At 38.8% G+C, this 23616-nt stretch overlaps 1 protein-coding gene across 1 annotated transcript in view; it reads left to right on the top strand.

Annotated features, from left to right (window-relative positions):
* WSCD1 (WSC domain sialate O sulfotransferase 1) overlaps nt 1-22125 on the top strand; it is a 54090-nt gene extending 31965 nt beyond the window's left edge. The window contains exons 4-9 of the mRNA XM_007426936.3: nt 1652-1836; nt 6812-6933; nt 15507-15684; nt 18254-18418; nt 18735-18935; nt 21294-22125. Of these exons, the coding sequence (XP_007426998.1) occupies nt 1652-1836; nt 6812-6933; nt 15507-15684; nt 18254-18418; nt 18735-18935; nt 21294-21646 (1204 nt within the window). The 3' untranslated portion in view covers nt 21647-22125. The remainder of the gene's footprint in view (nt 1-1651; nt 1837-6811; nt 6934-15506; nt 15685-18253; nt 18419-18734; nt 18936-21293) is intronic.
* Nucleotides 22126-23616: the final 1491 nt, after the last annotated feature.

Here is a 23616-nt window from a genome sequence, read left to right as displayed (position 1 = left end):
CTGCATCACTAAATTTAGAGAAAATAATTCTGTTTTGATCCTCACATGATTCAGCAGGTATAACGGAGACCAAAGAAAGCCAAAATCTGTTCTCTTTTGTTCCAGCATGCAGGACATGAAATCCTGGTCTTTAGTCGCAAGAAGGCAGACTGTAGCTGAATGTTAAGAAAAAACAATAATTCAGCAAGGGATGGGCTTAAATGGATGTATTCAGGGACAGGCTCATTCTTAGCCGCTGCCTAGTGGCTGTCTGGATTTTGGCAGTCCAAATATTTCTTGGGTGAAGAGTGAGAAAAAGAAACCTCTTAGAATTAGGTAAACATCAGCAGGGGATGTAGGAGTGGAATTTGCTGGCTGTATATACAGTGGTACCTCTAGTTACGAACTTAATCCGTTCCATGACTCTGGTTGCAACTCGAGTTGGTCTCAAGTCGAGGTAAAGTTTCCCATAAGGTTCAATGTAAATCTGGTTAATCCGTTCCGGCTTCCGAATTTGGTCGCACCACGAGGCAAATTTCCCCATAAGGTTCAATGTAAATACCGCTAATCCGCCCTCCGAATTTGGTCGCACCCCGAGGTAAATTTCCCCCATAAGGTTCAATGTAAATACGGCTAAACAGTTCTGAAACATATGCATTTTATTTTTAAACCTCAAAAACCTTCCAAACGCCACAAAAACCTTCCAAACGCCACAAAACACACCACAAGCCTCACCGAACGTCTCCTTGCTACCGCGATCTCACCCACAGGAAGCCACGACCACGTGGCAGCAGGGAAAATGGCCGCGGATCCGGTTCGTAAGTAGAGGCAGAGTTCGTAAGTCAAGGTAAATTTTTGGGGCCGGAGCTGGTCGTATCTCGAAAAATTCATAAGTAGGGGCGTTCGTAAGTAGAGGTATCACTGTATAAGTTTTCTCTTTCTTTTAATCAGTGCGCCTATCCACCTGTCCCACAAAGTATTGTCCTTCTTCAAGTGGCAGTTGTGATGCAAGCATCTCACTACAGTTGGCAACCCTCCTCAAAGCAAAGTCATCAGATAGGACTTTGGGACAGATCTGTAAGGGTCTTACTCAGAAAAGAGGGTTTCTGAATGCCAAATCCCAGGATTTCTTTTTTACTGGAAACATACGTTATTTTTGGAACAGCTCAGGATCAGAATAGTCCTGGTCTCAAAGTTAAAGTCAATATAGTAGCCGCTCAGATAATTTTTTGAAGGGCCACCTAATATATATGTATATGTATATACTGTATAATATATGACAAAAGAGGTAGATTCATCAGGGTCTATAATCATCTAAGGCTCCATATCACATTTAGAGAGGGTAGAGAAATATATTTGATTCCTCTTATTGCATTTGTACAAAATATTTAACCTGGTTACAGAATTAAGTTTTGTTTTTTTTTCTGGGTTCTGTACAATAGTTTGAATGAGAAACTCTCTAAACAGTATGGATTTTCAATACATTGATAAGCTATAGTAAACTTAATTCAGGTTAAAAATAATCAAAGTTCATGTTCCCCCTTGACTCCCCCCACCTTCAACTCCCAGGTCTCTCTCTCTTTTTCTCTCCTGTTGAATATCACTCAATATTTGTTTTCGCTGTAGGTTACAATGATTACATTGGAAGAATTTTGTTTTTGGTTTTGTCCAGGGCTTATAAATATGCTGGCTTGGAATATGGAGCAGAATGCTATTGTGGAAACAAGCTGCCGGTCAATATTGCAAAGCAGGAAGAGTGCAACAATGAGTGTAAAGGGGAGAAAGGGACCATCTGTGGAGGCATCAACAGGCTTTCTGTTTACCAGGTGGAGGAATCCCAGGCAGGGCCTAAACGACGTAAGTGATGTAAGCTTCTTAAGTCAGTACTTATTCCCAATAGGGATGGGCAACAGAATGCATGCTTCCTTAATGATCTTTTATTTCCAAAATCGCAGAGATGAAATATGATCATGGTTGCCCTATGGACAGCATGGGGCCTTTGTTCCCAAGATGGCCTACTTTCTCCAAGATGACTTCCAGTTTGACATGTCTGGGCTATCAAAAGAACATTTCCTAAACCTTGGGAAAGGTTTCATAGCCAAATTAAGCCTCAAAAATGAGTAACTTGGAACACTACAGACGTACGGCTAATCATTCCTCTGTAAGGCATATAGCTGATGAATGCCATTGGCTCATTGAATAATATACCATCTGTAGTACAAATGGAAAACCAGTCATCCATAGGCTTTGGTGTCTCCTTTGCCCCTCCTCTTTTGCAGACCTCAGAATCCCCCAGGTCAAACTTAAGCAGCAAATGGTGCAAATATGGGGTCACTTTAAACAAGCATGCAGTCCTCCCCATAAGTTCTTTCCAACATTTTGTTGAGCTGAAAAGAACAAAAAGCATTCAGATAAGTGCACTAGGCCTCCAATAGACTTATGTCCCTATTTCAATTTTTTTAAAAAAAAATCCCCAAACCTCAAATACTGAAAAAGGGGCAGGTACAATTCCATCTCTCTCCCCCCGACACACCTTGGGGACCTTCCCCACTTTTCAAAATCCATTTTGTATTAAAAAAATGTTCAGTCTCCATCTGCAGAAGAATTGTTTTTCTTGATCTCTAGTGGCAGATCATGGAGTAGAAATGAACTGTTCAGAATTGAGGTCTTGCTATGCTTTGGAATTAGTAGGCAGTTATGTTGACTCTTTGGAATGCAGAAGAAGATGACTATCTACATAAAATTACCAAGGGTATCTCTTGAGTGGGACATCTAAGTTCATTTTCTAAAGGAAAGTATTTTTCTCCTGTGGGAATGAATTTTTGTCCTGTCAGACATTACAAGACATGTAATGGACAAATGTTATAAGTTGTAGTGAGCGTACAATATTTCCTCCAAGAAGAGAGAGTGGATATAAAATTAACATATAAGATACTGCAGCTATCAACACACACCCATACATACATTGTGCTCTTGATGTGGTGCATGGAACTTTCCTTAACTTAAAAGAAGGCAGATTTCAAGTGCACATCATGGGGGGGGGGGGGGGACTTAGTGGAACCATTTTTTTTAGGAAGGTGATAAGTTTGCATCTTATCAAAAGGATGATCTCTGAAAATAGAAAGATTCTAAATCTAAATCAAATTACTAAGTCTGCAGTCAAGGGTTATGTGTATAAGATTTATTCAGAGTAAGATGCAAATCAACAAGTGACCTTCACTGTATTAAATATAGAATATTTAAATATTTAAAGGGAACCCCCTTTTCAATCAATTGTCATGCCTTTCCAAGAAATAATAGATGAATGCAATAGGATGCCCCTTTATGGTTGCCAAGAAAACTATATGAACCTGTCTTTACCTTTTCAACTGGTTGGTTAATTCTGGGGGACTCGAGGGGCTGCAAAAAGAACCTTGGTGGGAATAAGCAGCTAAATGGCTTCACTTTTCACATCTCTGCTTTAAGATTTTCAGAGCAGAAGAAGCCATAGATTGGGAAATCTAGCTAACATGATCTGGTCAGAAAATTACTTCTCCAACTTGTCCTCACTGAAAGCTAGGTGACAGAGCCCAAAACCTTGTGAATTTTTCTCCCTGCTGTCAAGGGCCAGAGATGGTATATCTGGTAACACAGTAATTTCAGCCATTTCCATACTTCCAGCCCTAATTATTGTTGGTTTACAGAGGTGGGGTTAAACTAATAAAATAAGGAAGAAAATTGCACTGGTATTGGTACCAAATTTCTGCATAAATTCAGAGTGCTGGCAGATGCTCTGAAATTAAATTATGGATGCTATGTTCTAAATTATGGGGTATTTTGCACCCCTTTCCCCATATGCTCTAAGACATGACTTTAAAGCATAATAGATAGAAAGAGGGACTGAACCAAAGGAAAAAAAAAAATGGAAGATTCTGCAAAATACCTATAATGAATAAGAGTTAACTTTGCAATGAATAGGGCATTCAGGGCAAAATTTGTTCCTCTTTTTGTTTTTAAACAAAACCCTTTTCTTCTTCATTCTTTTCTAGTTATCCTGTTAGAGAGAGTGGGGAATAATATATCTCAATCTCTGATTCATTCTTATTTTGCTCAAATATATAGCTCCCCATGAATACTATTTGTGGAGCAGGAATGCTAAAACTGTTGCTTCTGCAAATAAAAAGGACATATAACCTGCAGAGTTTAACCTACTTCTTGGCCCATTTTCCAAATTTGCACCAGTGCTAACACTTGTCCAAGTATGAAAGCCGCCTAGGGTTTATGGATTTATTTACTTATTTGTTCCCCGTATTAGGGATGTGGGAGTAGCATGGGGAATATTCCCGAACCTTTCAAAATTCTGATTTTTAAACTGTGGTATCATAGAGACCACTTGGGCTCTGTGAGACACCAAAAATAAATGTTTAAAAAGTGTTATTATTGATTAAAATAGTTGGGCCGTTTAATTGACGAATTGGGGAGAATATTAAGCGACTGACATTCCTATCCTATTCTTACTGACTTAGAAATAAAGCCTACAGAGTTCAATGGAGCTTAATCAAAAATATCTGGCTGCAGAACTGCAGTCTCTGCATTTTTTTGGAAACTTTTTGGGGGGTAAACTGTTTTTAATAGTGGTATTTACAGATTCCGAAAGGGAAGTGTGTGTCTGTGTGTGTCTGTGTGTGTATCCAAAAAAGCACTTTCCCATTCTGTCTGACTTTTCCTCTTCTGTCCTGATGTGGCAGTTTTGCACCCTATCTGGAGAGAGAGAGAGAGAGAGAGAGCAAGAGAGAGAGCGAGAGAGCGAGAGCACTTTTTGTTGTCATTCATATGCAGATTTAATCAAGGTTAATTGATTCATCAAATAAAATCAGTTGGTTAAGAACTCTCTAATAAGGGAGTTAGAGTCTCCTGAAGCCTGCCTTTTCTCTAATGAAACCAGGACTTTTTAAACACTTCACTTAAAAGCCTAATGATCAAGAATAAATTTTTCCCCCCCAGGTTTTTCTTGTTTTCTGCTGGAAATGCAGAAGCTCAGGTTCTTGGATGCGACTCCTAGAATCCCTAAAAAACTTACAAACACCTTGCAATTTTGAATTGGTTGGGAAGGAAAAGCTAATGTGTATGTGTGCATAGTCATATTAATTATTTTAATTATATTACCTTTATATTTAATTACATCAACATTCATTTTTATTCTCGCCCATATATTTTTATAGCATCACTCACTTTGGGGAGTTTGACTCATTGCAAAATACTCAGAAAGCAAGCACAACCCTGCTTTGCCCTATGAAATGTTTTGATCATCTGATATTACTTCCTTGGCATGTTTCCTTAGCAATGGACTAATTTATTTATCCTCTTTTTTTAAAATTAGAATGTCAGAACAAAATATAATAAAACCCTACCACTCGGAATTTTCTGTCAGTAACTGGAATCAAAAACTGGTACAAAGGCAGGAAATGTTCATCAAAATAAAACACAGTTATATGGTTGGTCCAACACAAAAAGCCCATAAATCATGATTAGAACATGAGAATATTCCTGCTAGACCAAGCTGAGGTTTACCTTAGTTCTCTAGCATTTGTTTCTTACAGCAGCCAAGCAGATCCCATTGGAGTGTTGTAAGCAGGACACCAGTTATGGAGGTTGAAGGTTCTCCATCTCTGGAGGCTGAAGAACCTCTCTATTGGATGGCTTAATGGTTTTCCTGCACATTGCAGAAGATCAAAGTTCCCCAAAGTGGCCAGTATCGACACCCAAGGGTTGATGGGACTATCCAAGAGGTCAATTATTATTGTTATTGTTATTATTGTTATTTGTAGTACTATTAGTTAAAGTATTATTTACTAAATTGTTTTCATATAATAAATGTTTGGGGGTCAATAAACAATGTGAAACTTCATGAAGGGGTCGATGAGCTGAAGAATTTGGAGACCCTGCACTAGTTGATCCTTGTGGTACCTTCCAATCCCACAATTCCATGATTCTATGCATTTGAGGGAGATATAACTGTTTTTCACTGTTGTCTCCCTGGCAACTGGTGTTTGGAGCATGCTGCTTCCAACCCACAGTTGGTTCTGCTTCTTCAAGACCAATAACCCTCAATAGACCTGTCCTCCATGTATTTATCCAGTCCCCTTTTAAAGGACAAAAGCCAAACTGAAACATATAACATTATGTCTTTGTACAATCGATGGATTCCTCCTTCATTAAAGTCTCCCAGCTTTCAAGGATGCTTGGCAGACCTTCCTAGATACCTTATTTTATTTAATTGAATATCATTCAAACTTTTCAGACTTTTGGAAATGGACCCCCCTGGACTTAGATGTTTTTATTTCTGATCATCACAGTAGAAATCTGTTCTATATTTGAAAGATGAAATAATCTTCCTGCCTTTGAAAAGGAATAAATATGAAGAAGTGATGTGGGTAAAAGGGCCCCCACACAAATACACAAGGGGCTTCCTGAAGCTGTTTTGCAAGTCATTGAAATTCCAGGTCTTTCCTGGAAGAGAACAGGAACAACTTTGCAGATTTTTATCAAGAGCTTTTCAAAGCCTTGCAGAGAGAATAAGGAGGGGATAGAATAGAGGGGACCTTTTCAAAAGAAAAAATGGTGTTGCCTCCCCTCAGAGCGGGGTTTAATTTCAAACCAAGCTTTGGAACAAGCAGGTGGACCAAACTAGAAATCAGGGATTGTGTGCAGCCTCATAGAAACAAAAGCATATTTTTATCATATAACTATATACAGTGTGTGTGTGTGTGTCTGTGTATGCACATTCCTTGTGATAGTGAGAGGATATCCTGGTTGCTGTTACTCAAGAGAAACTTCTTGCCTTTCTTTGCAGGGCAAAATATTATCTATCGAGGATGTTTTAAAATACCAGAAAATTTAACAAACATCTTACCAGCCTCATTGATACATTCCAATTTGACAGTGGAGATGTGCTCTGAATTTTGCTCCCAAAAAGTAAGAATTACTTTCTTCCTGCCTTCCATATTATTATGGTTGGTCACACAGTCAGCCAGATGTTTAGACTGGATGTGGCATTTTTATCCACCTATTGAGACCTTCCCAAGGACCTGGGATAGGCAGATGTTGTTTGATGGGGTTAAAGGTATTGTCACAGGATGGAAGCTGTTCCAAGTCAAGCTGCCTTTTGCAACTGACTGATGGTGATTTTATCAATGCCGATGGTCTTCAAGTGGTGCTCCAGATGTTTCGGGATTGCACCCAAGACGCCTATAACTATTGGTACTATCTTTGCTTTCTTTTGCTATAGTCATTCTACTTCTATTTGCAGGTCTTTATATTTTGTGATTTTCTCCACTTCTTTCTCTTCTATTCTGCTCCATTATTATTATTGTTATTATTGTTATTATTATTACATCACATCACATCACACTACAGTTTTCCTATGTTTTCTGCTACAAAATTACAGCAACCTATATCACCAATCCTTGACAATTGAGGTCAGATAAGTCTCTTGGGATATATAGTATCTGTGAAAGAAGTTTGTAAGTTCTGAGTCTTCAGATTCCTAACTTCTCCCCTAAGCTAGAAGCTTCTGGGATGGAAAATATATCTGTAATTGCATTTAAGATGTAATATGAGCCTATTAATGGCAACCAAAGCAGGCTGTAGGATGCATATCTGCAACTCCATTGAACAGTTGTTGATTAGGGTACCTATTTTATGCTCACCCAACACTTCATTTTTCATAGTCAAAAAATGCAGGATTTGTACCTTTTAGAATTATAGAAATGTGATTTGCAACATAAATGCCTCCTTCCCACCCTCCCTCCCTCCCTCCTCCCACGCATATTCATTTGTTTGTATCAGAACAAAATACACATTGATTATACAGCTTTTGCTTTGCAAAATTTGCTTCATTTGCTTTGCAAATTCCAGAGTTTGCCATCATGCAGAGGCACCTAATGGTATCAGATGGAAAATCCATTTAGAGAAATTTAGGACTGAAAAGGTGGGGCAGTCACAAAATGCAGACCTTGGGCATTATACCAATACATGTGATTCTATTCTCTTCACTGCCTGAGCCTTTGCACATTAAGAACAACATGTGAGAAGGCTTGTTTTTACTCGCAGTTGTCTACCCCAAATCCAAAAGTTGGTCACTGCGACTTCCATTCATCCATCCATCCATCCATCCCTCTCCCCCTCTCCCTCTCTCACTGTTATCAACTTGACTCCCAACAATTTGATTTGAATAATTTCTTTGATCTGCAGAGTCAGGTCAATTCAGTACCAAAACATAGATCTGGTCTGATTTGATTTACTTGATCTGATTTGCTAATATGTATGCTTGTACAACAATCCACTGAATTACCAAATTGACTGGAAGGCACCTAATTCAATTTGATGACTGAAAATGATTTGGTGATTTAAGATTTGATTTGAAGCAGAGGTTCAGTAGATCAACTACAAACTGACAATTCAAAGTGAAACTTCATTCAAATGTAATAAAGAAACTTTTGGTCTAATACTGTCGAGCTTATTGTTATGACCAATCCCCGTCACATATGTTTATTCTAGCTTCCTTTGTGATCTGGAGAATCTTCCAGTTCCACAAATCACTTAAAACAATTAAGATCCAGGATATAAAGCTACATGATTACTAGTAATGGGACTTTAATGGCTTATTTATGTTTAGTCCTTGTGATGGAAACCTATTTGGTTAAAATGGTACCTGTTAATGTCTCCCTTCCTGTAAACCACAAAAAGAGGGAAATTTCATATAGAAAATTTGGTAATAAGAAGAGTCCCCCCCCCCACCAGGACAATATATTTTAGTTCTGCCCTGTGGAAAACTTCAGGATATGTCAAAAACAAGAATATGATTTGCTACTTATTCAAAGTTTCAGTGAAAACATTTCTTTAAAAAACCAACACTTTCATGATAGATTAGGACAATTTCATGGTGGAGTATATGACTGCCAGTTTCATGGATATCAAGCTGCCTAGAGTCATGTATGTAAGCTATATAAATTGAATAAACAAACAAATCAATACATTTACCATCAGCTCTATTTAGTCTTGTAATTATGATTCTTCACATATTCCCATTCTGCACATAGTCTCTTTCCTACAAAATGTTACCTTTTTGTAGTTCCCAAAGATGTTCTCATTTGATCAAATTCCACCCTTCAAGCATTCTCCCTCAATCTTTTTCACCAATAAAAAGAGAAAGATAATTAGGTCTGCCTGTCTTAGAGACAGGAACTCTAAGAGGTCCTCTCCAGAACTGAATATTGCTTTTTGTCTGAGCAGGTGAATAAAATAAATCACAATATTGTAAACAAAGTAGTGCGATTATCTCCAAATGTTCCAGTTGTTGGGTAAAACATCCAGAGAAGAGATTCATCTCCTGAAATAAGTAAGAGACTTGCATGTTGAACGAGATGGCTTCCTTTGACAGACCAATAGCCAATAAATTAAATTTGGTGACATTTCAGAGATTACACTTTGGTTCTATCATATTTTCTAAACACTCGACAGGAACCTAAATCTATTTATTGTCTGAATTTTTTAAAAAAATCATGCTGTGCTCCTAAGTGTTTAGATCTGCATCTAAGTTGAGCATGACAGAGTATCATCTACTATTTATTAGTTAGATAGTAAAACTGCCTTTTCTTTGAGGACAGAGATGGGCAACCTTTAACTGAGGGCTGCATGAGGCACCTGGCCCCAAGTTGTAACCCCCAAAGTAGCCTGCAAATATCTGATTTTCACTGCTGGGTTTTCTACATTTTAAATGAAAAGGGTCAGTTGATGTAAATATCTGTTGTAACCCTTTTAGCTTCTTCCTACCAACCACCTCTCCCAAAGCTCCCAAAATATTCCCCTTCAAGGTAGCATATATGGTTTTTCCTTTTCCATTTCATCTTTGCAACAATCCTACAAGATGGACAGGCTGATTAAGAATGACTAATCTGAAACCCATATGTTTTTGGAGCTACGCAGGGACCAAAATGTGGATTCTATCAGCCCTCATCCAACACTTCAATCATACTATATCACATTGACTCTCCTACGCAGACCCTTAAGCTATACTAGAAGATTATTTTTCAGTGTCAGCATGCAATTTCCCTCAATGCAGTCTTCTGATAGTATTGTAAAAAATTAAAATGGCTCATCAGATGGATATCTTCATAAGAGGGGACCCACCTAAATGGCCATCTGGAGAGAGCACCAGTCATTGTTACCACCCACAAATAGCCCATTAAGGACAATTTAAAATTTAAGGAGGATGGCAGGAGCTCAGATGCAATGTTAAAGTGAGGAAGACATCCAGCCCCCTTTTTGAGTCTACAGGCCTGGACCCATTATGGTGCAACTAGTTTTTCTTAGAGCCCCAACCCCCAGGTGTCTGGGGTTCACCTCACCTTAAGTACTATTTCCATGATAACAAACATTTTTCACATTTCTCTTCCTCACTTCCACAGGAACAAAAAGGAGTTTGCTCCTGCTGTCTTCATTTAATGTCAGATGGATCATGGCTTTCTCTGAGAAAGGGATGCTGTTTTTCAGATTTAAAAACAAAAGATAAAAATAAGCATTTGAAATAACGCACATGCCTGCTTGCCTATGGCTGAACAGGGTGACAGCTCCAAAGAAACCATCATGTCCATCCAAAGTGTCAAGGCAGATGCTTGTAGCTAGTTCTGTTTTCCCCAGGTCCTATCTTCTGCCCTGGGGTGGCCTTCTGGGGGCAGTCAAAATATCAAGACTGCAATTGCACCAAAAAAACCTGTTCCTTTTTTAGGCATCACACACATGTAAAACTAGGCTGGGTTTTGATTGCAGGGGTGTGATCAACATCTTGACATTTTTGACCCTTCCTCCAGACACTCCTGAGCAAATGCTAATCTGTACAACGAGGATTAAATAACAAAAGGATTAATAAAATGTGGGCAGGGTTCTACTATTCCGATTGTATGTGGTTCCAGGAGTTTTAATAAGGTTAGGGTTAGGAAGATCCAAGTCCTATTAGGAGAGGTTGAGGGTGGGAGTGTACAAATTTCACATTCAAAACATTTTGGGCTCAAAACATCTCTTTTGAGGAGGAAGCAATTGTTTTGAGTTCAAAACAGGTTGTTTTGCCCTTCCAGAAATGTTTTCATAGTGAGCATGAGACATTTCCAGTTTGAGTGGGGCTGTTTTCAGCTCAAAACACTTCCAGGATGTCCTGAATAGTGTCAGAAGCTCACTGGGATGTCAGAAGAATACATTTTGGACTCAAAACCACTGCTGTGAATTTTAAATGTCTTGCCATACTCTTGAAGGATCTAGTGTATTTAACTTTCAACAAAGACAACTGACAGAAGGGGTATCACATGGGAAAAGATCAAGTCTTGTTTTCTGTGTTCACTGAATGCAGGACACAGAATAATGTCTTTAAGTTACAGGGAGGCAACTTCTGGTTGAACATTAGGAAACGCACGCCAGTGGTTAGAACAATTGAACCATCCATACTGGAGGTGAACACCACTTTGATGGGGGTGTTTATCTGTAGGAGATTCTTTAATCTGTCCTCTTGTCTGAGTGAGAAGTTGAACTTGATGACCTAAGTAGTCTCTTCCAACTCAATGGTGGTGTTCACACACTATTCTTAACCTCGTTACTAAATTAACCTGTTTTCTGGATTTGCACTACACATTGAACCATAATCTAACCAGTAGATTAGGTAATATGCTAAGCCACAGAAAACTCAATTATGGTTAACACTAACCAAACTTAGCATATCATGCAAAGGCAGCTAATAAGCTTTTCCACTGAGCTGCTTAGTCGCATTGTGTATCCAGAGCATACAATTTAACAGTCCAAATCACAGCTCAGCACTGTTCAGATAGTCCTCACTATTTTCTTAGACTTCATCTCTACCAAGAAAAAGGAAATCTGCAAATGCCTTTCTCTTAGAAAATGGATTTTTACATGTAATCAAACTGAATTACTTTCTATCCTGTAAAAATGGACTAATGAGACCCACACAGTTTGTTTTCTCCCCTGCCATGGTTTTAACCTAAAGGGAAAGTCCGAAGGGGACAGTTTGAACCCAATTATGTTGACAACTATTTAATGCCTTGTCATGCTGATGGAACATTGGAAAAAGAGCCTTAGGGACTCTCCATAAATTACCTCATTAGGAGGGGATCATTACCGACAGAGCCTATGTTCTCTTCAGGAGAACAGCATTAGGTCCTTTTCACCAGACACATTCAATGTTATTGATAGCTGCTGCCTGCTTTGAATTGACCTTCTGTATTGCTTGGGTAGGAGAAGGTTAGACTCATTCTTTCCTGATGCCCTGATCCGTAAAGATGACCCTAAACACACGTACTTAGCCATAAGGCCTACTGGATCATGGGGCTTCCTTCCAAAGTCTACCCAAGCCTTTCACTGCATAAAATGAGAAGAAAGCAACAATTTCGCCAATGTGTTATATTATTTAATGGACACAGTTCTTCCAAAGGTAGAGTTTGGGGGAGATTTAGGTTGTAATCCTAGAGAACCTCCTTCTCCAGCTTAGTGCCCCCAAATACGTTGCAGTTGCACCTCCCAGAAGTCCCAACAAACATGGACACTCTATTGGGTGATTTTGTTTGGTTTGCATGGCAAAAGTAACCTCCCCATGTTTTATACTTCCTGGAATAATAGGTAGATTGGAATATGGTCCCTTTCAGACTTTTGCATCATGAAATGTTGTGATGCAACTTCTGGAGGGAAAAAAACTACACTGAAATATTTATAGTAATTGAGAGAGAAGATCTTTAGAAAGATTTGTTTTGGGAGATAGCACAGTACCTGTAGACTGGGCCTTCATTGTTACGTATCAGGATGGGTTTGTTCCATCCAAATTCCAGATCAGTCTGAATTTCTTTTAAAAAAATCACCCCAAATCATCCAAAATGGCATGCAATGTTTTCTAGCATAAAATGGCTTTTAGCAGATAATTCTACACATACACACAAATGCACAAATTATATATATATATATATATATATATATATATATATATATATATATATATATAAAAGCTTTGTAGGTGATTATTCTGAGAGGACCACACTCAAAAAAAGCAGTTTCTGTTAATTTGGAAAGTATGTGTCATATCTGTTCCATAATATACAGATAGAGGTATACATTTATTCAGATTGATATTTAGGTGTTCCAGTTCCAGTAGGACCAAATAAATGTCTTCTTTTATTTCTTTAAAATTATATGAAAAGAAAAGGTTCACTACAGCAAACTTTGTACGAATAATGGCAGGTATTAGGGCTGGTAGTGCTTTGGATTTGAAGACAAAACTTCACAGGGTGCAAAGTCATGCATCTCTACAGCATCTTAATCCAAATTAATCTTTTCCTGTGAGACATTGCTGGGAGCAGCTTCTGAGACAAGATCTTCCAAGTCAAGATGATGATAGCCAATTGAAGCCCACCCCTTTTTAATGTATGTCCCGTGTTGACATCCCTGGGCATGACAGATGTAATTTCACCAGGATTTGGTCAGTAATTGTTTCTCAAGTTCTACTTCTGTCATCAGTGATATTATCTAGCTACCTTGTCTTCTGTGGGCACCCTTTTCTATTGCTTTCTGTTTTCATCAAGATCTTTCCCAATAACTCTTGCCTTCACAATATGGGCCCAAAGTATCTAAACTTTAGCTTATTATTACTATCTGGTTTTACTTCATCTGGCACTGAATGATTTGTTCTTCTTGGTGTCCAAGATATTCTCCAATCTTTCCTAGCACCACAATTCAAAGACATTGATCATTCTTTGCTCACCCTTTCTGATAATCTAGCTTTCACAGCCATGTGTTACAACAGGAAGAACCATGCCCTTGACAATAAGTACCTTTGTCGTCAGTGTGAAGTCTCTGCACTATATTAGTTTGTCTAGATTCATCATAGACTTTCTCCCAAGTAGTAGATGTTCCTATACTCATTGCTACAACTATCATCCCTCTGAATGACTGAGCCTAGGAAGAGAAAGTCTATTACTATTTCAACCTCTTCTCTGCCTGTTTGCTCTGGATTGGCATTGCCTGTTGACATAACCTTAGTTTTTAATACTGGGCAGTTTTTGCATTGTCTTTTTTCACCTTCAACATGAAAAGTCTTCCTTGTTGCTTCCATCTATCAAAATGATGCCTCGCTTAGGGTATTTGGGCTTCTATATCACTTCAATCAGATTTTGAGCAATTTACAATCCATACATATAGTAATTCAGGTTAAACCACCTAAATACAGACACGTTCAGTAATAATCTACAGAACAATATCATCTGAAAGCCTAGCTCCACATCTAAGGTTGTGGAAATTTCTCCCAGCAATTTTAATTCCAGTTTTTATTTTTTCTAGTCCATCATTTCTCACGATATGTTTCACATAGATATTACATAAATAAGGTGACTGTATACAACCCTGACACACTCCTTTTCCATTTTGAACCATTTGATTAGTAAGTGCCATGAAGTTCTTGTTGACTCCTAGTGACCACGTAGATAGATTTTCTCCATGACGATCTGTCCATAACCTGATCTTTCAGGTCTTCAAGTGATGAACTCATTGTCACTGTAATATTCTAATTCTTGTTTCCTGTTCATCATCCAAATTCTATAATAAGCAGTTGAAATGGTCTGTTGCATCCATGTTTTTAAACACTATGCATAATTAGTTGTAGTCCATCCAAAAAGCTAATATATAGTCAATTAAACAAATAGGCATATTTTTGGATTCCCTTGCTTTTTCTCTTATCCGTCAGATGCTGGCAATGTGATCCATTCCTTTTCTGAATTTAGCTTTTACCCCTGACAGTTCTCATTTCATAAAGTCTATTTTGCAAAACCTTGAGGATTATTTTATAAGCATTTGCAATATGTGCAATTGTTTGATAATTTCAGCATCCTTTAGCATTGCTCTGCCCATCATTAAATACAGATCAGTAAAAATACTTCTCATCTCTATCACAGGTATTTATTCAAATACCACTTATTACATACACACATCCTTTCTTTAGTTAAAAATATAGGTTTAATGCAAAACCAGAACAAGCTCATGCAGTGGACTTATGAATGGATGCAAGTTAGGGAGAAAAGAAGCAAATGGAATTGTAACTGAATAATTTTTCTTTAATCATAGTAATTACTTTGACCTATTTACAGATGTATGCATCTTTAATACATTGTTTTGTGTCAAAATGAATATCTGAGGACAAGTCTTATCACTAATTTACAAACACTATCATTCATTGTGTATTTGCTGGGGTAGGTCCCATTGAACTCAATGGGGCTTACTTCTGAGTAGACATATGCTGTGTTAGATTGCACTGTTAGAGTTTTGATCAGTTGACACCGTCATTAATCCTCTTCATCTGATACAATCTACCCCTGGAAAGGTCCCAAGAGATTGCAAATGAAGTTCAAAAGAGTGCAGAATTTAATTTCTATCATTAGCTGATATTCGCTGATGTTTGCGACTACAGTTGACAGCCTGCTTTTCTCCACTTTCTTCCTCACTAGGAATTCCCTTTGGCAGTCATTAGAAGACCCCAATGCCACTGTGGCTTTGCAACAATTAATTTCCCACTGCATAATAGCTCCGACAGATCATTTTGCAGCAGGCTTGAAAATGTCAGCGGTACAGCTGAAGTTTCAAATGCAGAAGACCATCGCTTTGTTTATCAAACTCCAGTCCAAGGTAGGAGAGAAAGTCCATTGAGACCTACTTTGCTTATATTTATATCATCTATCATCATATCAATATTTGTATAGTATATACACATACAAACACACAGGGATTGAGAAATGAAGAAAGAAATATACTGTGTTTCTACAACACTCTAGACTTGCACAACATCCAGATTTCAACTCCTAGAATTGTCAGCAATGCTCATCCTGGCTGGAGAATTCTGGGAAGTAAAGACCGCACATCTGGAAATTGCCCATCTTTTGTCATTCCCCCCCTTACTTGCTACCCTTGCAGACACATGGGGACAGGGGGACACAAGGGGGAGAAAAGGGGTGAAACGTGTTGTAACATGGTGACACAAGATCCACTCCTTACATACTTGCACGCGATGTCACAACACAGATAGAAAAAGGTGAAGCTTGCATTGTGACATCACCACACACATTTCATCGTCGTGATTAGGAATGATTTGTTTCTAGAGGTCCTGCCCTTTTTTTAGAGCACAATTTAACATTCCACTAAAAATGTCCAAGGGCGTATGTGATAAGGTAGGGTGACACAGAGTCCAAATTGGTATGGTGCAGTGTAGCAGTTACTATGTTGAATTGGGACCAGGACACAAGTTTCAAATCTGTCACCTGATAGAGAAAGGTCAAATTGGATGACTTTGGGCAAGTCTCTCTCTCTCTCTCTCTCACACACACACACACTTAGCCAACCACCTTTATGAGGTTATTGTGGGCTTAACATTGAAGGAGAAAATGTTTTGTTTACTATGTTAAGCTCCTGGAGGAAAGGCAGAGGATAAATGTAATAAGTAAATAAACTCTCACCCTATATTCTGTTCTGCTTCCCTGTGCTTTTAGTGCTGTTTTTAGAGTGACTTACAGTTTTTTTTTAAACTCCTGTCCACACCCCCCCCCCCCGGTTGAGCTGCATTCATTTCACGGCTGCAGAGCATTCCCCCTTGAAACTGTATTTTACCAGAGTTCATCTTGTTTTATGTTGTCTGGAAGCCATTTGTAGTGAAAGACCACAGAATGTCAGTCTGTGGGCCTATGTGTCCAAGTGTGAACACACCCATCTATAAAAAGATCTCTAACTGCCCTTTCTAGAGAAAGGGAGGGAAATCATTTCCAAATTCCAGTCCTCCTCTTGTTACATCAGTGGTCCACTCCTTTGGCCAATAGCCCCAGAAAAAATAGAATAAAAAGTACAGCTTCTAGCAAAAAAATAAAAAAATAAAAAAGTTTGCCAATTCCCTTGAAGAAAGATAGGCTATAAAATCAATAAATATAAATAAATGTTAATGTTTTAAAAATAAGCAATACCTCCTATTTAGTCTGACTAGGTTCACAAAATACCCTTAAGTCTAAACCTGGTTTCATAGCACACAATTGTTACGTTTACGTAGCATGCTATACCCAAAAAATATATCACAGCTTAACATATTGACTTGGTTCACTCAGGATCTGAAGACTCCCGCAACATGCTGGTTGACAGATTACCTAACTTCATATGAGCTTAGCCTAGAAGAACGTTTCTGAGCCCAGAACTGAAAAAAACAAAACCATAACACTAAGCCAGGTTTTATTAATCCTGGTTCTTTGAGCAAGCTATGATGGCCTGGTTCACTAGTAATAATATACCATAATGGGGAGATAGACACAATCTTTGTGAGCTAAAGATCAATGAACCACATTATAGCTTAGTTTTTGTGAGCTAGGTCCGCCTTCTACAGACAGTTTCAGCAAGATCTCTGCAGAAGTTCTTGTGGGTGAGGAAGAAGGAGCTGGTCTGCCTGTTTATTATTTTATTTTTAAATTTATTTATCACATTGAAATAGCTGCCCATCTTCTCTAAGTCAAACTAACGATATATGTAGTGAACATGACTTTAAAATAAGAGGATATCATTCTTTTCTATCTGTATTGGCTGGATCCACAGCAAATTATGATACTAAAATGATCTCTGATACAAATACATAATTGGCAACATTTGCATAATGTTGTCATTAAACCATTTTGTCATTCCCCCTCTTGCCTCTCCTCCCTCAGGAATGCCCGTGTGACCTAGAATATTGGACCCAGATCTGACTCACATTTTAAAAAAGACATTGACAATCTGGAGCATGCTTAACCTGGAGAAAAGAAAGCTGTAGGGAGACCTGATAGATGTCTTCAAGTATCTGAAGATGGGGCAGAATTATTCAGGGCTGTTCAGAAAACAGGGCAAGGAAAAATGGGTTTAAACCACAAGGAATTAGATTTTGGTTGGACATCAAGGAAAAAGTCCTAAAGGTGAGAGCTGATCAACAATGGAACAGACTACCTTGAGAGGTGACACAACCACCTTCACTGGAAGCATTTTAACAGAAGCTGGATGACCATCTGTTGAGAATGCTGTAATAGTAGGTGAACTGGATGGAGGGCTGGAACAGATCATCCTGAAAGACTCTTTCAACTATTACATTATATGAGTCTATGACAGTATTAGCAAAAAGGCAACTTAATAAGTAATGACAGGAGTAGTTTTGATTTTACTATGGTCCAAATGTGTCATCTATATTTGCTTGCAGATACCCGTTGTATTGACCGGAATTTTCTCCCCACCAAATCGAAAGCCCTTGTTGCTTTGTCGAGCTTCCCAGGAGCTGGAAATACGTGGGTTCGCCATTTAATAGAGCATGCCACAGGATCCTATACAGGGAGCTATTACTTTGATGGAACTCTATATAATAAAGGTAAGTGTTGACTACTCCTTAGATTGCATTTCTGAAATTAACTTGGCCTGAGCCAAGTTGGATCAGGCTGTGGATTAGAAGCAGGCAATCTTTTGTGGGTCAACGGGCAATCTACAACTCTGGACTAGGGTGGCTACAGAAAAGGCTTGACCTGAGTCACCACCTGATGACAATTATGTCATTTGTAAGTGAACTTCTGATGATTTCAATGAACAGGGAGAGGAATTATAGAGAAGAAGGTATTTTCTCAGGTTACATGTATCCAAGACTCTTTAAGACTTTGAAAATGGTAACCAAGCCTTTACATCTTGCCCAGGTTTCAAAGGAGAAAAGGATCATTGGAGAAGCAGAAGAACCATTTGTGTCAAAACACATGAGAGTGGCAGAAAGGAAATTGAAATGTTTGACTCAGCCATCTTATTGATACGCAACCCGTACAAATCGCTGGTGGCAGAATTCAACCGGAAGTGTGCTGGCCATCTTGGATATGCCACAGATCAAAACTGGAAAAGTAAAGGTAACCAAGCCAGCTCAGCAAAGTTAGCTTTCTTACCATCTTTCTGGCCTACATCCACTATGAACATTTCTCCCTACCATGGGAGGATTGGGGTCAGTCTAAATGAGGTTCAGGATGGTGACAGAGAAGGCTCAATTTGAATCATCACCAGATCAGCCTATAGCATCTGTTGGCAACTCCCCAGATGATTAATCAATTCTGGGATGAGAACGTATCGGGCTTTAAAGTGAGCGATAGCAGTTTTTTTCTCGCCCACAAATAAATCGGGAGCTGCTGTCACTTTCAATGTAGATGTATCAGACCTCTTTGAATCCTTCCCATGACCAACCTGAGAGCAAACCCTTCCAGAGAAATGGGACCACTGCAGAAAAGGCCTTCTCTCTTGTGTTAGCCAGCTGAATGGCTTTATTTTAAAATGTTATTTATACTGTTCTATGACAGCATTTGCAGAATGAGATTTTTGGCTTCTAGACATTATGGCTATTGACTTTATCCAGCATTAGTTATCAATGGTTCTGGATCAGTGGTTGGAAAGCAACAGAGATGGAACACTCTTGACTTTGTGCAGTGTCTGGGCTTCCCACTAACATTGAATTGTCCTCTGGCAGGGAAAGAGACTTGCCAGACTAGATGGCCATTTCATTGCACGTGTATATTCCAAAATGACCACATAAACCACATTCTTGATTCTCGTTCTTATCTGCATATGTACAGTATATGCACAAATACATACCCATCACGTTGTTTCCTTTCAGGGTAAGCAGAGCACAGCAAAAGAATAACACGTAGTGAGCAAAGAAATTAAAGGAAAGAAAAAAAGAAAGGAAATTAAGAAAATTTCAGTACCAAGCAGGGTGCCTCTAACATTTCTAACTTGCAAACCATCCTCGTTTCCACTACACCTATGCACCTTTTGTTCTTCACATTTCTCACCTCTCTCATTTTCAGGATCTCATCAACCCCATCCAAGCATGACTTTCTTTTTTTGTTTCCCCATTCCTCACAACCCAATCCCTCTTCCTGCAGCTTTTTGCTTTGCACCTGAGCCTTCCTTCATTTCCTCTGTATGATCAGAGCATCTCAATGTGCTTCTTATGCACTGGGCATTCACTCTCATCTTCAATCCACATTCATTCAGCACCTCCATTGTGCTGGAATGGCCACTTCTTTTGCATATGCATTATGACGTCACACATATGCATGGAAGGGGAGGAGCTTGCAACGTAATGATGAGACACTGCTTTCAGATCCTGCAGATTCCTCTACACCTGCACATTTATGACTCTACTGTATCTCTTCTTGTTTTATCATACTCATTTCTTAAGTAACCCAATCCCACTCTATTCCATGTATTATATATTTCATTCCTCCTCAGAAGAATTCAGCTGTAGAAGGGGATGCACCAATTGTTAAGCCGTCCTTCAGACACCATCCAATTCTGCAATATAAACATCTCCCTTTGAAAGCCAGATATTTTCAGGGATTGCTCTGAAGTTCTGGAAACATCTCAGTGTGGCACCAAAGCAATTAATTCTCTTTGCTCGCTGTCCAGAAGTCTTATCAAAGCCCTCCTTTTCCATCTGGCCAATGAGCCAAAACAGACACAACAGGATATCATTCACATAACATACATACAGCAAGTCATGCTGGGTCTTTAACCAGAAACAAATGAGGGCTTTTGAGTGGTTTTGATTCAAGCCCCTCCAATTGCTCTAGAATATGAATGTAGCATCATCTGCACTCTTTAAAGCAGCTGCGTCCTTTCTCCAGATCACACAGCTGCCACATTGTGCAACTGTTGCGCAACTGTTGCACAATCCTAGGAAAAGGCTTGGCTGCTTTAAGGTGTGGCAGATGGGTGTTACATTCATTCACCTGCACTTTCAGAAGCAGCTTTTGGAGAATGAATCCGAGGGCCAGACACACCCTAAAACTAAGGCTACCAGTTTAAATGGCAAAAAAAAAAAAAAAATGGATTAGACACATTTACAAAGGTAGTAGTCCTTATGGCTACCTACTACCTAAGTATTAGAGGCAGTTGGCTTCAACTGATAGAGAACATGAATGTGTGCAATCAGCAGAGCTCTTTGGTTATTTTTATCATTTGGAATAAGAGAGACTTCATCCTTCTGGAGAGGATGCTACAATGAAACGAGATGTAATCTCTTGACCATCTCATGACTAAATAAGTGCCAGGAACATCCTACCCAGGGAGGAAATTTGCAAGGCAAATTCTCCTTCCTCAAACTGTATGAACACTGACAGGAAAAAGATGCAAGAGCATTTTTCTGCACAGTCCTCTGAAAAGCCACATCTGCAGATGTATAATACATCGTTATTGTATTTCTCACCCCACAGAATGGCCTGATTTTGTAAACAGCTATGCTTCATGGTGGGCCTCTCATGTGCTTGACTGGCTTAAATATGGCAAACGTCTCCTTGTTGTTCATTATGAAGACTTAGAAGAAGCTCTTCTCCCCAAACTGAAGGAAATGGTTGAATTTCTGAACATTACAGTGACTTACGACCGGCTCCTCTGTGTGGAAAACAACCGAGATGGGAATTTCAAGCGATCGGGAGCCAAGCAGAAGAGTTTTGAACCATTCACAAAGGAAATGAAAGACTTGATAGATCAATTTATTGTGATTGTGGACAAAGCCCTACATGACAGTAACTTTACTGGGCTGCCAAAAATGTATTTGCCCAGATGATGCCCTGCAGCCAGCTTGGCGCATTGTTAAGGAAATCCGAATAATGAAATTAAAGAAAAGGCCAGGCTTTTATAGCATTTAAAAGCAAGATTTGCACAGAGTCTGCTGATGAATGCAAATTCTCAAGACTTGGACCGTCTTCAGGGCACTAAGTGCTATGAAAGGCAAGCAATGAAGGATGGAAATTAGGTTATAAACCAAGGCAAAAGCCATTAGCATCTCTGCCTGTGTGTGTCCTTTTCTCTATAAATGGCTACAAATTTTAACATTTTTGTGCACTGCTAATTCTGGGAAATGTGGCTGGGGGCGGGGAAGCAACAGTGTCCTTTGTCTTATCCTAACTGCCTACTAGCAATACTTTCTCAAGAGTATCAAACATTTTTATAGAAGTTTTTGGCAATTCAAATGTGTATTTTTCCCCTGAGATTTTTGTTCATTTGTTCCTTTGTTTTAAACTCATCCTGATAAATATTTTTAGTGAAGCAAGTTAATGGGAAAAAAATAATTGTCTTTGTCTTTTTTTCCTTCTTTGTTCATGGCTTTTTAAAAGGTTTGTCTCTACCCTTAGGAGAAGGTTGGGGTTACTTTTCAACTGGGATATGATAGCTGAAGATAGTTCAGTTGTCCTCGTTATTCCTTATTTATAGTATAATCCTGTATGTGTGTATTTAGCTCTAAGTCTCACTGAGTAGAATGGAATTTACTCCCAGGTAGGTGTGTTGGTGATTATAGCCTTAGGAATGAAATTAATCTGGAGGAAATTATTCTCACGAACATATTTCTTTAATTGGCTTATAATAGCAACAATAACATTTCCGGAAACCTTGCAAACACAATGGCTTTCTGGCACCTAAAAAAATCAAATATGTGGAGTGTGTTCATTTTAAGAGACATGGATTGTGACCCTGAATAAGGTATATATAAGGAATTTTGGATACTCAAGAGGTAGAGCTAAAGACTAGGTCCATCCCTATTCTGAGATCAGCCAAGGTTAGTTAAGTACTGCCAATTGCTTAGGCTCTGAGTTCTATGTTGAGAAATAATAGAGAAATAAAATGCATAAGGTATAGACATGGATAAGCACGGATGATTGACAATGGCCATTTGCAAAACAGAACGTAGAAATCCTTGCAGTAAGCCACTGATTTACACAAGCCAAACTGTCAGGGTGTCAGAAAGAGAAATGGTTTAACAAATTTAACAAAAATTAGGGAGAATATATTTTCACTGTTTAGAAGTCGATTGAAACAGCCACAAAAGGACAGTGCGTATGGAAACCAACAATATGAAATGTAGTAGAATTTCCAGCTCAGATCTTGCAGTTTTCCCCTGTGTTGCCATAAAGGCTCAGGGAATCTCTGATTACAAACTCATCATTAAGATGTGTGGACTTCAACTACCAGAATTCCCCAGCCAGTAACAGCACACTGTTATAAACGATCTTTCTATAATTCTGATCCTTATTAGGTCTAGGAAATTCTGATCCTTATTAGGTCTAGGTGGCTTCAATTTGTCTGAACAAGGTGCTTTGTATACCAGAGGTAACATGATTCTTCTGGTGGATGTGAAAATGTAACACAATTTATTTCAACAAGTTTTTTGCATCACCTTCCAGCCTGATTTGGGAGTTCAAGTAATTGAAAAAGGCTTCTGCTTTTGAACAGCACAGGAATAAAAGTATCCTGCGGCTGTTGGAACTGCTGGAGGAGGTGAGGTAAAGCAATATGGAGGCTTTGCTCTGGTCCTGGAAGAGGGGTGTGGGTGGAAGAGCTGTGCTACCTTATGAAGCAGCTTCAAGAGTTGCCATATCTGGATTGCAATATCTATCTATCTATCTATCTATCTATCTATCTATCTATCTATCTATCTATCTATCTATCTATGTGACTGCTACATGGCAAAATAGAGAATCCTGTATCTCATTGCTGCCCTCAGGTGGTCACCATGATTTTTGCTGCACAGGTAGGGCA

This window comes from Python bivittatus, unplaced genomic scaffold (assembly GCF_059951505.1).
Source record: "Python bivittatus isolate LINGU-HERP-01145 unplaced genomic scaffold, Pbiv_v1 ctg000690_np1212, whole genome shotgun sequence".
Classification (NCBI taxonomy): domain Eukaryota; kingdom Metazoa; phylum Chordata; class Lepidosauria; order Squamata; family Pythonidae; genus Python; species Python bivittatus.
Note: the sequence above shows the minus strand (reverse complement) of the source record. Positions and strands in the feature narration are given on the sequence as shown.